The 15,276-nt window shown below is 41.8% G+C and overlaps 1 protein-coding gene across 1 annotated transcript in view; it reads right to left on the minus strand.

Moving 5' to 3' along the window:
• Nucleotides 1-239: 239 nt before the first annotated feature.
• The window catches only part of CPA2 (carboxypeptidase A2), a 21,460-nt gene continuing 6,423 nt past the window's right edge, over nucleotides 240-15,276 (minus strand). The window contains exons 6-11 of the mRNA XM_006910519.1: nucleotides 13,696-13,794; nucleotides 12,279-12,389; nucleotides 11,083-11,173; nucleotides 9,356-9,555; nucleotides 7,259-7,343; nucleotides 240-476 (exon numbers count right to left, since the gene is read on the minus strand). Coding sequence (XP_006910581.1) covers nucleotides 289-476; nucleotides 7,259-7,343; nucleotides 9,356-9,555; nucleotides 11,083-11,173; nucleotides 12,279-12,389; nucleotides 13,696-13,794 — 774 coding nt within the window. The 3' untranslated portion in view covers nucleotides 240-288. The remainder of the gene's footprint in view (nucleotides 477-7,258; nucleotides 7,344-9,355; nucleotides 9,556-11,082; nucleotides 11,174-12,278; nucleotides 12,390-13,695; nucleotides 13,795-15,276) is intronic.

Consider the following 15,276-nt stretch of genomic DNA (forward strand, 5'->3'; position numbering starts at 1 on the left):
GTGGTGATAATCGCACATTGAATTGTACAGTTAAAAATGGTTAAAATGGTAAATGTGTATATTTTACCACAATTGGTTTAAAATATTGGAAGGATGTTGGGAGCATTTTACTAAACAATGGATTAAAAAAAAAAAGATGAAGGGGTACAGCTCAGTGGCTTGCTGTGTTTTAAGGCAACAAAAATGGAAGAAATAATCCTCCTAAATCGGGATTAGCAAAAGGAATACTTGCCACCCAATTTTGCTTCAAACTAGAGAGTTTTTAATGGTGTTTGTTGCCCCAGAACCCTAATACGGGTGATCTCGAACATGATCCATGATTGTCTTCAAGCCAAGCCAGGTCTCTTCAGCCGTGGGTAAGATCTGCTCGGCAGGCAAGAGGAAGCCATATCGACCAGTGTCTCTCAGTTCAAACGCAAATGAGTATTTGATGCCAGAGTCATAGGACCAGTCAATGCTTCCTCCACTGGCTTGGTCTAAAGGGCAAATGAGAATAAAGTCTGATTATGCTGTTCCCACTGGCCTCTCATAGCTACACAATCTCTGTGTTAAGTTCCACTATTATCGAAGATAAGTTAGGCCCCCATCTGTATGGATCTCAAGAGCAGGGATAGCTTAGTAAGGGGTCAAGCTTATGAAAAAATACAAGATTAATTTGAAAAGCAAAAGGTGTTATGTAAATGGACCCTATGTTTAGCCTTCCTCTGGTGTTCTTAAGAGGCTCTGGCTTCATCTGCTCATTTGGAATCCCGCCTGCTCTCCTAATCGGTATCTTCTGCACCTTAAGGAGGCCTACTTCCTTCTTTAGAAGAGCACTTGGCGTAGATATTGTTTTCTCTAGTGGGAGAGGAGGGATTATAAATAGAGGAAAAATCGGATCCCTGCCTTCAGGGGACTTCCAGCATAAGGGTGAAACAGGCCCTGTTCTGAAATCAAATAACATGCCCAGTACTTATGTGTGATGAGTTCAATCAGTAGAGTAATGTGCACCTGTGTCACGTGTGGCTGCTGACATGACAGATGGTGAAGCAAGGTGGCATTGGCCCACAAAGACTTGGGGCAATCATGACTCAGAAGAGCTGACTGATGACGAGCTCTAAGGCCACACCCAGGGAGAGTAAGTAGAGGTCAAATGGAGGAGACGGCTGGGGTGGAGGTGGAGGAAGTCGCCTAGTCCCTGAGAACTGGGTTGGCAAAGGGGAAGACCAGGGAGGTTGTACCAGGGAGGAGCAGGGCTAGTGGTTAATGTGGATTAGCACTGCGATCTACTCCAGTGACTTGTGTCTTTGCCTTCACTCACAGCAGCTATGGTAGCACCTTATAAATAACAAATACTGAATGGTTGTTGACTTGAACTGAACCTTTCTGGGTACCAAAATTACTAACTTATGCCTTTGGTGTGGCTACATGACATAGCCAGTCTCACTAAGAAGTCCACAGTGGAAGGATTACTGGCTTCAGTAATTGATTGAATCCTGATTCTTCAAACTAGCTGAGTGACCTAAGGCATGTCACTTACTTCGCTGAGTACCAAATGGTTCATCCATTAAATAGGGATAACAATACTACTTATTCCATAGAAGAGTGAGAATTAAATGAGATACTATAATGTTTATGATTCTGACACTTGAACTAAATGAGATACTATAACGTTTATGATTCTGACATTGAGTGCTTGCTTACTAAATGTGTTAGGCACTACGCTAAATTGGTTCATTTAACCCCCATTTGGGTACAAGGTAGATATTAATATTATTTCCATTTTGCAGATGAGGAAACTGAAGTTCAGAGACATTAAGTGAAAGAGCTAGGATAATGTATATAGAGTAGGCATTCGATAAATATCAGTTATGATTATAACTATCATTATGAATAAATGCTAGGATCTTATCAAAAAAGTTGGATCACATTAAGAATCAGAGTTATCTGAAGGAGTGTCATCCACCAGAAAACTATCACAGAACATTTACACAGTGCCTTGGAGTTAGTAAACCTTTTACTCCACGTTCTACCTTTTGAGTCTCTTGACAACCCATTTCACAGAGGAAGAAACCAAGGAAGGATGAATGACTTGCCCAAGGTTCCAAATTGACAGACCTATAACTCAAAACCCAAGCCCCTGTCCCCAAGGTCTATTTTTCTCCCCCTATACCTCTCTGAGAAAGAACTCAAGTAACGACTTCTCCTGGACCAAGCACCTATTGTACTGTAGCTCCTCATAGCCCTTTCCAGATGAGAAACTGCCCAGATGATGTCTCACCTACCACAGAAGTCCAGCCACCTCTTAGGTGGAGTGAAATAGGTGCTCGGCCCAGAGCTGCATACCAGTTTAGGGCAGGAGGCAAAAAGTACTTAATTGGGACTAGTTCCTAGAGGCAGTGTTTGTCCAAGCTGAAAGGAGGCCAGGATGAAAGATAACAGAGTCAGCTCTGTGCAGAGATGTAGCCAGAACTTGCTTGACCACTAATGGTCAGGTTCCAAAAGATCAGACAGCAAACCCTATACTTGTCTGATATACTTGTCTTTCCTTATTAAAAGCATCTTCATTATCTGTGACCTTACCAAGAAAAACAGACAAAACCTCAGCCTGCCCAGGTCTGCTTTACTTGTAAATATCTCAGCTAAGGAAGGTGAAAAACTAGATTCCTCATAGGCCGAAACCCCATTTGAGGGTCTCAGGGGCATATGATGACATTCTGAGGACATTTCAAACTCTAGCTTCCACTCAGGGACTGCCAACCAGGGAAAACATGCATTCTTCAGCCTTAAGTGGCCATGATGACCTTCCTCCCCAATGCTGCCACTCAGAAGGCCCTCCTCCCTGAATGTTCCCCAACTAAAGGGAGGGACAATCCCACATGCAATATGGTGAAAAGATCCGGGTGACTGTAAGTTCAGTCTTCCCGGAGAATAACCTAAAACACATGTGACAAGAGTTCCAAAGCTGTTCACTCCGTTTGACTTGGTAACCCTGCCTTGGAAGTTGATACCAAAGAGATCCTAAAGAAAACGGGGTTTGTACCAACATGTTCAGAAGAGCGCTATTTAGAAAAAAGCTCATGGATGGACCTCGAGATGATCATGTTAAGCAAAATAAGCCAGACAGAAAAAAATTGAAAATCACATGATATCGCTTATATGTGGGATATAAACCTAAAAGCAACAAATGAACAGGACAAACAAACAGAGACTCATGGACATGGACAATGGGCTAGTAGTGGTTACCAGAGAGTATGGGGGAGGAAGGAGAGGGCAGGTAGATGGGGTAAAGGGGGTCAAATATGTGGTGACAGAAAGAAATCTAACTATGGGAGGTGAACACAGTGTAAATATATATATTCCTTACTGTTAAAGTGTACAGCTGAAACTTATTGGATTTCGTTAACTAATGTCACCATAAAAATAATTTTTTTAAAAAAAGGAAAAAGCTTAAACAATCCAAAGGCCCAATAACTGGCATATAGCACTATAATAGAGTAACAAATATCTAGAGTGGAAAAACATAAAGCTATACAGGAAATAATGTTAACCGAAAAAAGCTGGACTTGAAGTAGAACACAATCACTGATCACAATTTGTGGATGAAAAGGGGGTTCTACAGAAAGTCACCTCACAGGGTGACCTGATCATAAATTCCTAACTGGGCAGGTCAGGGTGGGTAGTCACGCCCCAGGCATGTAACTTCTTTAGTAAAAGCTTCCTCTTTGCCTTAATCAAGTCCTGTCCATTGTGTCTGTGCATTTAGGTTAACACACCTTTGAAATGCCCCCTTTCAGACCCCTCCTTCTAACGTATGACCACCCTCAAAAGAGCACATAATCTTAATTATTTTGTAATCCAGCTCCGGCCTTGCTTTCTCTCACCTTCACGTCATCTTCCATAATCTTAAATACATAGAAGAAACTGCACACTGTTACTGTCTGAAGCATCTCCCCCAGTCTGTTGATCTCTTGCTTCTATGCATGTTGTTTGGCACAAATAAATTATTATAAAAATTCTCTACAGGTTTGGACATTCCTATATTGACAAACTAGATAAATATATGAGTGTTCATTGACAAAATCATTAATGAAAGTAAAACTCATAATAAAATAAGACAGTTATTAGATTCTTTTTTTCTATGACATTTTTAAAATATATCATAATAGAAAAAAGAAAAAAAATCATAATCTGGAAAAAAAGAACTTTCAGGATCTGAAATAGTACCAGATCAGTAGTTTCTAGATTTCTATTAAGTATTCTACATATGAGTAAACTATTACTCCTCTGCTCGCCATGACTTCATTTAAAGAGAAAATCACAGACCCAAAATGGCATCACTCGTGCTAAAAGCCCATGATACCAAATCTAGATTTAATACCGAACCTGAATGCAGTTTCAGCCTCTCCCAGGAGTGGCATTTTAAACAAATCAGTGTGGAGTTTCCTGATCCACACTAGTGAGGTCATCTGCCTGAGACCCCCAGCCTTCCCTGAAGGAAACGTCTTCACTTGAGATAACCCACTCTTCACTTCCTAGTTCCACTCTCTTTCTGCCTATAAAAAACTTCCAATTTGTATAACCCCCAGAGCTAGTTGCTAGATGGGATGCTGCCCAATTCATGAATCGTTTAAAAAAGCCAATTAGATCTTCGAATTTACTTGGTCGAATTTTGTTTTTTAACAATTCCCATTTTAAAAAAACCATGACTCAAGAGTGTGCATTCCCTCAGATTCCTGCCAGCAACCTCATGCAGATGTGCCTACGTCTCTGCCCCCAGCATGTCTGCAGATGGTTCGCCCCCAATCTGCCCACTCCTGCTTGCCCCCTTCTTGGCCTCCTTCTCTGGAGCAGTACTACATTTGGTCATTCCTTGTCTCTCCTGTATCTTTCACCTCTCCCTCTCAATCCTTTCCCACGGCCAGTAAATAAGTCTCTTATCTTAAAAAAACAAAACAAACCGAAATCCTCTGTTCTTCTCTCTCCTCATCCAGACTCCTCTGAAGTGTAGTCTACTCACCAGTGTCCCCTAGGCCCCATCCCTCTACTCCTCCAGCAACTCTTGCCACTCTTCTAGGATTGCTCTGGTTAAAGTCACTGACAAGTTAGTGTAGGGGTTCAGAACGAGTTACCTCAAGATGTGCCTCTGTAGTATGCAAATTGTTTTGAGCTAAAGGCAACCAAGACCCTGCAGGCTCAAGAGAAACTTCTGTCCTCCCTGATTAACTACCTAGAAGAATCTGAATTAGGGACATTGCTACAATTATGAGAGATTATCAGAGATAACCACTTTTTGACTTCTTTATAGGGCAAACTTCTAATTACAGAACATCTGCTCTTTTTATCATCCTGCAATGACCCTCTCTCCCCTCTGAAGCCCCAAGGTGATCTTTAGCTCAAAATGTCACATATATCTCATTTTTCCTTTCTGTCATATATGTAGGGTCTCTGACTTGTGTATGTGGGGTTCCCATACATATATATGTAATTAAATCTGGTCATTTATTCTTGTTGATCTATCTTATGTCTATTTATTAGACCAGTTGAAAGAACCTGGAGGATAGAAAAAAGTTTCTTCCACCCCACAGTAGTGTTAAAAGGAAGAGCCACAGGCCCAAAATGGCATCGCTTGTGCCAAAAGCCCAGGATACCAAACCTAGATTTAATACCTAACTTAATTGCCCAAAGACTGTAGAACATCTCCATTCGAAAACCTCACAATTTCCAGAGCCGAACTCCTTATCTTTCCAACCCCACCCATTTCACCTTCCTAGATGTCTCCCTCAGTTAATGACACTATTCAATGTCCTTCAGTGAGAAACTCTCCACATCCAGTAAATGGCAAAAGGTTTTTGCTTTTACCTCCCAAATGTCCCCCTTCCCTTCCATCTTCACTGGCACTGCTTTTAATGCTGGCCACCATCTCTCCCCTAAACTCTTCCCACTCTTGCTAGGGGATGTTCCTACTTCCAGGACATTATTACTCCACCCTCCACACTGAGGCTAACTTGTTTTATCTAAAACACGCCTTGACGCACTCACTGCTGAAAACCCTCCAATGGTTTCCAAAATCCTTGGGTTAAAACCTAAACTCCTTAACATGGATGGCACACAAAAACCTGAACCTCCCCAACTGCCCTCCTTTCCACTTTCATTCCAGCAGTCCCAAACTTCCTTGTAGTTCACAGAGCCCATCACAAAGGTTCATACTTCTGTGCCTTTGCATGTGCTGCAAAGAGCCAGAATGTACCATTCCCTTTCCCCTTCTGTAGCTATCTGGTGAGCAGCCTTCAAAATCCCACCCTCTTCCTATACGAAGCTTTTCCTCACTCTGCCACCGTCAAATCCTCCCAACCTTCAAAAACTTTTGTAGCATTTTTAGCCTTCTATTGCAGATATCATACTAGAGTTCATTGACTTCCTGTTCATTTCCCACATTAAACAGTGAATTCTCTGTGAGTTCGTTATGTCTCTAGCACTTGGCATAGTAATTAGCACATAGTAGATGCTGAATAAAAGTATGCTGCCTCCAAGAGGCATTTATTTCCAAAGAATCCATGGGCATGGGAGCTCTAGGGAACTCCCGGGCATTCAATGGTGGGGTCCTGAGTTTCTGGCTGTGTCCATAAGGAACTGGGGGAATGGCTCTGGGGGACTCAGAATCTGCATGAAGTGCATTAGGATTTCCCATAGCACTGCAGTTGTTTCCTGTTTTTATTCCAATCTGCCGTGGGAGAGGGGAATTTCAGGAAGTCTGAGTGCAGGCTCCCTAGCTTTATTCCTGATACTGTCCTCTTCTTCGGCTTCCCAAACTCTGCATGGGCAAATGGCTGCAACAGAGTCTATCCACTGAGCCACATGGGTCCTTTTAAAAAGTCACTCCTATTCTGTCCCCACACGCAGTACGTGGGATTACTCAGGGTGTGAGACCCTCTTAGCCAACAAAAGTATAATGAATAAAAGTGACTTAGAACCAGGTCTTGATAAAGGCCCCTTTTCAGGCAGAGATTCCACATGATGAGAGTAAGCTGTAAGGATTGGGACAAGTGGGGCAGAGACCACACAACTCCAATATGTAGAAAGTTCTTTGTTCTAGATGTCACATAGTAAATATCTCATGGAGGAGACCTAGCCTTACTGAGGAAAACTGGGTAAGGCTGGGTTTCACGCAGGAAGGCTTATCCATTTCACATCAGGGCATTTAAAGGCTTTGGCCCAAAACCACATGGTTTTTTGCTATCCTTAGCGGGTTATTGGTAAAAATATGTTAGATACTTACAGATGACTGAGCAGATAGGTCCCACTTTGTACTTGGTACCGTGTAGGCTTCTCAGAGATTGGGAAGCTTTTTGGGCCACTTCATTCTAGAGTGAGGGAACCAAAGAAAGGTGGATAAATAACATTTGTCTCTTGGAAGAACAGCTGTCCCACAGCAGAATGTGAAATGGGACAGTCTGATTAACTGGACGCACTGATTAACTGAGGCTTCAGCACAATGTCCTTTTTGTTGCAACCATTTTCACTAAGAAGCAAGCACAAGTTCACTTTTGTTGGCTTTGAAAATACGACATGAATACGCTCATTGCTTATTTGATCCAGGTGTTTGCATTAATAATGGCCAGAGTCATTATTTTGTCACTAGCTCTCCTTGTTCAGGGTTGTGGATGGAAATAGGGTGGGAGTAAGGGGTTCAACAGAATGTGTACTGACCCCAGGATGTACTTAGGAAGTTAAATTTTTTTTTTTTCTTTTGCTAGATCCTTACATTGGCTTATTTCCCTATGACTGTCTCTTTTTCCAAGAAGTAGAGCTCAGCAAAATATTTTCCATTATTTGAGGGTTCCAATTTTGACCGATTGAAGCTTTACTATCCTTGCTAGGGATAAATGTAAGGTTCTGAACTTGGGTCCAGGAAAACAACTACCAGATGGGGGAAACCTGGCTCAGCAGAATCCTCTGAGCCTGGGGGTTTCAGCTGTCAATAAACCCAACATGAGTCAACGGTACATTCCTACTGCCGAAAACCTGTGACCCTCAACTGCATAAGGAGAAGTGCGCAATCTGGACAAGGCAGTTATGGTCACACTGCCATGTTGGTTAACCCTTAGCACAAGTTTTACACTCAATTCCGGGAGCTGCTCTTGAAGAACGCAGACAAACTAATGCACGTGTGGAAAATAGTGACCTGCATGGTCTGGAAACTTGGGACCATATTGTGAGTGCTTGAAAGAACTGGGGGTATTTAGTAGAGATAAGGAAAAACCTAAGAGAAGCAGGTTCCTGGTCTTCAAGTAATTAATGGATGCGCCTCTCAAAAGGAAGCAAACTTGCTCCATGGAGCCTAATGATACAACAAGGCTGGTGGGGGGAAACCATAAGGAGGTGGTGTTGGCTCTCTGTTAAGGAAGAACGCAGATAATCAAATATGCCCCAACGTGGAACAGGCTCCCTTGAAAGCAGGAAGCCATCTAACCATAGACTGAATGACTATCTGGCAGAGTTTTGAGCACCAGTTTTGGAAAATCTAAGATGATCTAGGTCTAGTAAAAGTATCTTTTAGGTTCTTTCCAACCCTGACATTCTTTTGCCCCCCGATTCGACTTTGAGTGATAATACTCACCATCAAAACCTTGATAACTGCCCTATAGTGCTAAAATCAAACTAATGAGATGTAAGATACACCTGAACTGGAATAATCTATTTTGTTTCTGCCAAGAGCTGTTGACAATAATCTATTTGAAAGTAAACTGACCGAAAGGTCCCATCTCAGGGCTTATCTCTAACATATGAATTTCAAAAACCAAGCCTAACAACCAAATTGGAAATATTTGCACATTCTCTTTAGCTGGGGATAGTTCTTGCTCAGATGTAAGCAGCCCTGTAACATGTCACCATCTGACTTAAGGCTGCCACCAGCCTACTTATTCCTGAAACAGGAAAGATAATGGAAGATACAAGTTAGGGAAGTGAGTGCTTTACACCCAACATCATACACCAGTGCAACATGATGTCAGGTCATAGAGTCAAAGGCACCAGGAAGGTCTTAGGCAAGTAGCTGGACACAACATTTCTTAGCATAGAGCTTCTGACTACAGATCCAAGACCCTCACGTTCAAATCCAAGTGGTTATTTCCTAAGCAACACCCTGAGAGCTTATGTTCAAATCAGGGTCCTGCTTGTCTAGATTATGGCAATAATAATTTCCCAAAGGAACTTAATTCAGGAAAGTCTCCATCACAATCGTGTCAGTGGTTAGACGTATTATATCTCATCCATCTATATACTCCCATCTCAGCACCTAACTTTATAACTGAAACTTATTTGTCCACACAATTGATGTTTGTAGCTGAGCTGAAATGAAGTTTCAGAAACTCACCAGCTCATCAAAGTTATCTGACTTGGTACATTTATACCCATAGGGGAACATCAGCAGCTGGGAATAGCTGTGGAGGGTAATGAAGGCCTTGACTTTTCCATGACTCTTGATGAAGTTCACTATGGATTTTACTTCAACTTCAGAGTTGGCACTGGGTCCATGGTATGAATCAGAGCAAGGGTTGCTGCTGGCTCCAGGTCCTGACGGGATACAGAAGGCAGCCAGTGAGAACAGCGAGCTTTAAGGAGACACTATATGGAGGCGGTTACACATCACTAAGTTCCAACTCTGGAAATCAGAGCAAGGCTGTCACTACGTTTAGAGCGAGTCACTACCCAAAGGCAGAGTCAGGAAGCCTAACTGAAGTGATTCTGGACCTCTCTCTTCTTTAAAAATATGGCTCCTCTATATGGCAGAAAGAGCTATCAAATTAGATCATCTCCTCTCTGTGGGAGTTGTTGGAAGAAAAGCAAGATTTAATATTATAGATGGAATTCCTGCACTGGGTGGGAGTTGAGCAAGCTCACTTTCTGGGATTTCTTCCAATTCTTAGAGTCCAAGAGTACAAGATTCTATGGATCTGTATGTCTAAGTCACAAAACTACAAATGCAAGGAACCTCTGACACCCTTTCTTACAGTGAGGAAAATAATACTACATTTGACAACAAGGCCACCGTTGGCCTTAATTTTTTCAGCAACTGGAGTTACTCATGACCACTGAAGTGGGTCCACTGTGGCCTGGCCAGGGCTCCGAATGCCAGAGAAACTCTGATGGGATGGGTAGGGGCTTGGACTTCCGAGGGTCTCTAAGTGATATGGATAAAGGATAAATACAACCTGTCGCCTTATTTTAGAATTATTTTATAAAAACAACATTTCGGGGGGGGGGGAATTGGCATTGAATTGGTGAGCATTGTTCAATATTTTGAATCTGATGCTTTGAATTTTTTTTTCCAACACTAAAAAAAAAAAAAAACTATTGTAAAAGCAATGAATGAAGTTGCCACTCATCCATATCCTGTCACAATTCCCCAGTGTGTTCTTTCTTGGTTCAATGAATCTCATTAATTGTCTTACAAATATTTAGTGATTGCCTTCTATGTCCCAGACACGGTGTTAGGAATACTACAGTGAAAAAGATAGTTTCTTATCTCACTGCTATCATATCTAATAAGGAAAAACCAAACAAATTTCCCTTCTGTGATTAGAGAACGATAAGGAGTTTTATCTGACAGCTGAAAGCATAAAGAAGCCCCCCAACCAGCCTGCCACTGAGCAAGTCAACAAAGCCAGAGTAGCAAGCTTATATTTTCTTTTTGAATCTATTTTGAAAATCAATTTCTTAATCCTATTTGTACTTCTTCAGTTTTCTTTCTCGAAGCATCCATAGATGATGTAATGCTTCTCCTATGAATAGATGCTAACCCCCTCTGGTGGTTGGTTCAGGGCTTCCGGAGGCCTCCCGCCATTGCGCAAAGCCTCACTCTGAGGCGGGCTACAGCTTGTGGGAAAACCAAGATGTGAGACAAAATATATTAAACGCTGCTCAGAGCTCTGTGACAGCACTGCGCCCCTGTGAAGGGAACTTAGTTAAGTGTTTTTCAAATAGGTTTTTAAATGGCTCGAATCCTGAATGGGCTTAGCAGGCTGACAGCACTCCAGAACCACGCAAAATAGCTAATTGGCCAGACGTCTGACCAGCCCTGGAGCAAGTCCCTGCGCTCACCTCCAAAACCTGCGTCCCAGTTCCGGTTAGGATCGACACCAACACAGAATCTTCCAGACACCTTGGACAGGGTCTTCCGCCACATACGATTCTTTAAAATCCAACCAAAAGAGAATATGGGGGGAGGGGGCGGGGGAGCCGGTCATTGAGCCTGATGAGGTCCCTTTAGAATTCCGTTAATTTCCCTCGCTCCCTCCCCAAGGCCCCTCTGGAGCTACACTAATTTCCCTCGCCACAGAGGTGTCAAATAGTCCTCCTACGCAGTTCTGCCCGGAACTTCTCACAGCATCACCACAGTGAGTAGATATTCCTCCATCTCCTCCAATAAATACCTGCCAAACCATGTTCATAGAACACCAGTTCTATTACATGTTAACAACCAAAAAAAAAGTGGGGGAGAGCACAAGGGTTCTGTAATAGAATATTTTGGGGGAAATAAAGAGCTAAATTGGCTAATTTACTTCAGAACTTCTAAAGGTTTTTAATGTTTTAATATTTTTATGAAGCTCCGAGAGAGGGCTACAGTGCAAAGCATTTTCTAAACTTCAGTGTGGATGGAAACTTTATTCATAGGGTATCTCATGAGTACTATTATTTGTACGAGTTCCTTTTGAACACACACTGAAAAACGCTATCTAGTCAGATCTCTCCAAAAATAAACTCGAAGCTCTGATTCATTTTGAACATACATGGGGTCACGGTTGCCACAATGGTGTTTTGTAATGAGATTTTTAAAGGAAGAAAAGAACTACATAACTCCTTTTAGTAATACTCAGAGGATTTCTTCTACAGAGTTTAAGGAAAATGTTAGATGTATTGTACTGCCTACCTAAATCCTGCCGCAAATCTAATTGTCAGCAGGTAACATCCGCCTCTTCTTTTCTATCAATTCCGCCACAAAAACACAGAGATAATTGGAACAAATCTCCTAGGTGACTCACACTGAACACTAAGTCTAATAGCCCAGCCTAACAGCTGAAATGGGCTCTGACGCAAGCAATATGTGAAGACATCGTGTGTTGGAATAAGAAGTGATTATAAACTCTACTATTCGCCTCAATTCAGAGCCACTACTGAGAGATTACTCATTCTGTTTCAGGTAAATCAAGAACAGAAGGATTACTTTTATTTATTTTTGAAGTTCCTACACATCTCCTTAGATTCTTGTTTGAAGAAGAGAAAAAGCCTGGGCTTACTTTGGTGTGTGAGTACACATATCCATCAGGGTTTGTGACGGGCAGCAAGAAGATATCCATTGTGTCCAAAATGGAAGTGATGGATGGATCATTTCCATAATCAGAGGCAATCTGAGCAGAGACAACATATATGTCAATCTCACACCTTCCCTTTCCCAGAGAACACAGAATAGAATATTAAGGCGATGTATTTTTTCCAAACACGAACTAGCTATCGTCGCTGATCAATGGGTCTTCCAGGACTATAGTCCAATCTCCTGCAGTATTAGTATGTTTCATATGCCAGTGTCTATACGTTTATTTCTAGTCGGAATTATTTACTTATTTGAAATAAAAGTCAGATATCACTTATCCATTCTCCCTCAAAAGCAGAATTTTTCCTATTAATTCTGGTGAAGCATTTTTCAACGGTTGGCAGCGGTGTATGTGGCTTATAGGGATCTATGAACCAAAGGAATTTCTGCCGTTTACTTTAATCATCACACAAGGTAGCTTTCCAAAACAACTCACTACCAACATTAGATAACTTAAATATACAGAGACTTTTCTGAAGATACAGAGAACCAGTTAAATTCCTCTTGGGGAATTAAATTTCTACTTGCCATCAATTGCAGTAGAGTTGAAGTTTTTGCTGGATTAAAATTTATTCATTTCCTGTGCTCAGCCATCCTAAGGCATTATTATTCAACTGTTAAATATCCATTTCATAATACCCTAAAGGTAACCGCATTTTAATTGAAGGGAAAATGTATCAGTCAGTATGCATGTGGTTGCACATGCTTGAATGATCTGATGTGGATTGATTTCCTTTGCTCATGAATTAACATTCTAATTTATAGCGTGTCATTTTTGAATCACTTAAGAATTACCAGATGAGGTCACACCCAGCCTGGTGTCCTGACTCTAATTCCAATGAACATGTGGAAGAGAGGTATCGCTACACCCTAACTTCAAAATCAGATTTGGAAAATTTTCAGAACCACCAAAAACCCTTAACTAATTCCACTTTGGATCTGTAGGTCAGAGTAAACTCTCTTAGCACCTGTTTATTTTCCATCTGAGCCCCTTTTGTGATTTTATAGATTTCCTGCACATTGTGCCTCAGCCCTGAGAATTCAAGGCAGCAAAACATTTTTCTCTAGTCTGTTTTTATGCTGAAATCTGACTCCCGCAGTCCTTCCTTGCTACCCTCTCAATCTCTTCTAGTTCGCTGTTTCTTTTAACAGCACACAGTGGCTCGCCGGAGAGTGCCCGGGTGCTGGGTGGGACAATACCAGAAAAGATTGAATACGTCTGTATCCCGCCTGTGTAACAAGAGGGCTTGGGCTGGAAGCAGTCAGCCGTTAGGACCACAGGGACTGTTGTGAGGTCTGATATTAGAAAGACAAAGTAATTGCTTAATTTTAGGCAAAACGACCTTATTTGCCGTCCACAATGCAGTAGCTTGTGTAACCCACTCTCGAGCATGGATCCCAGCATCCAGCCAAATGGCCGGCTTGTCTCCGCCGGTGCTGAACTGCAAAAGAAGCGTGAAAATGTGAACGCTCTACCGCTGCAGGTTTCCAGTCCCCTCTCTTTTCCCCGGGGCCTTGTCTGTGCCTCTTTCTGTACTTGATGTGATTGAAAGAGAAGGAAGAGGTGTAGACAGTGAGGCTATCGATTAACTCCTCTCAACGTGATTTTTTTTCCGTCCCCGTTTTAATGTAAGCGTAAGTGCAGGCTAACGAGAGCGGCATAGACTTTTTCTTCTTCCGTTTGTAAAAAATGGTTGCAGATAACGTAATAACATGAAAATATGTTCATCGTATGTCGCAAACTTTAAAAAACATTACAGAATGTGTGTACATATATATGTATGCAAACATAAGAAAAAGGGAGAGGGAGAGGACGAGAGAAAAGAAATATACAGCAACATGTTAACAGCCATCATTCCATAGTTGTGGAATTAGGAATATGGGATTTTGGGGGGGGAGGGGGTTGTTTCTCCATTTTCCAATTTTATGCCATGATTGCGTTATTTTTGTAATAAAAACGCTCATGATAACCTTTTGAGCCCTTCACAAGAACAGTTGTTTGACTCTGGAGGTGCTTTCCAGAGTTTAAATTTTATGATCTAAGTGACTCAGTTTTATTTGGAGCAGTAGCTTTGCCAATTGGATCAGTAAATGGGGAGGAAAAGATTATTTTTGCACCATCAACTTCTATCTCTGTGCGGCACTCTAAACATAGCAGATAAGGTAAATGAGAAATGCAAATCTTTGCTAAAAATTACAGTTCACGGGTTTTGAGAGTTTTAGTTGAAGGTGTTTCGTGCCTTTTCCTCTTGAGCTCAAACGTAAAAAGCAAGGGAACTTTCAAAAACACATAACATTCTCAACCACGGGGGGCGGGGAGGGGGCGGAATCCAAGAGGGATGAGAAACTGCGGTTTCCTGGCCCAGCTGCAGGAGAAAAGGGCAAGAGAAAATTTTTAAAAAGAAGGTAGTAAATATTAGCAAATGTAGCCCGGTGTCAATAAAGTAGGCAAACCACTCCTCTCAGGCCTGCTTTGAGAAAAACACTCTGGAGAAATCCATCTGTCCAAACGAGTCCGTTGGTTCACAGCCATAACGTTTCCAAATTTAGCAGGGAGTTGTGACACTTTTTTTTTTTCTTAGCAAACTCTTTCTAGGAAATCGGGAAATAATTTTCACTTTTTCAGGGCAAAGTGAAAAAGCTCGAAATTATCAGCACTAAGGCTCTTAGAGGTCACAGGTTAAAGTAAAACCTTAATCTTTTTCAGCGAGCACCTAAAAAATGTCTTCGTTTCTGGGCATTTGCCTTTGCGATTTAGTCGCCCGTCATTCTTTCGCACACTGCGGGAACCCTTTTTTTAAAAGCGTCTCGGGCAAGTACTTGACGCTTTTTTCTTTTTTTTAATCTCTCGCTTTACAAAAAGAAAGAAAAAGGAAGAGAAACAAGGCAGAGAACTCCTAGCTTGATTAATTATCGAATAACCC

This window comes from Pteropus alecto, unplaced genomic scaffold (assembly GCF_000325575.1).
Source record: "Pteropus alecto unplaced genomic scaffold, ASM32557v1 scaffold22, whole genome shotgun sequence".
Lineage (NCBI taxonomy): Eukaryota > Metazoa > Chordata > Mammalia > Chiroptera > Pteropodidae > Pteropus > Pteropus alecto.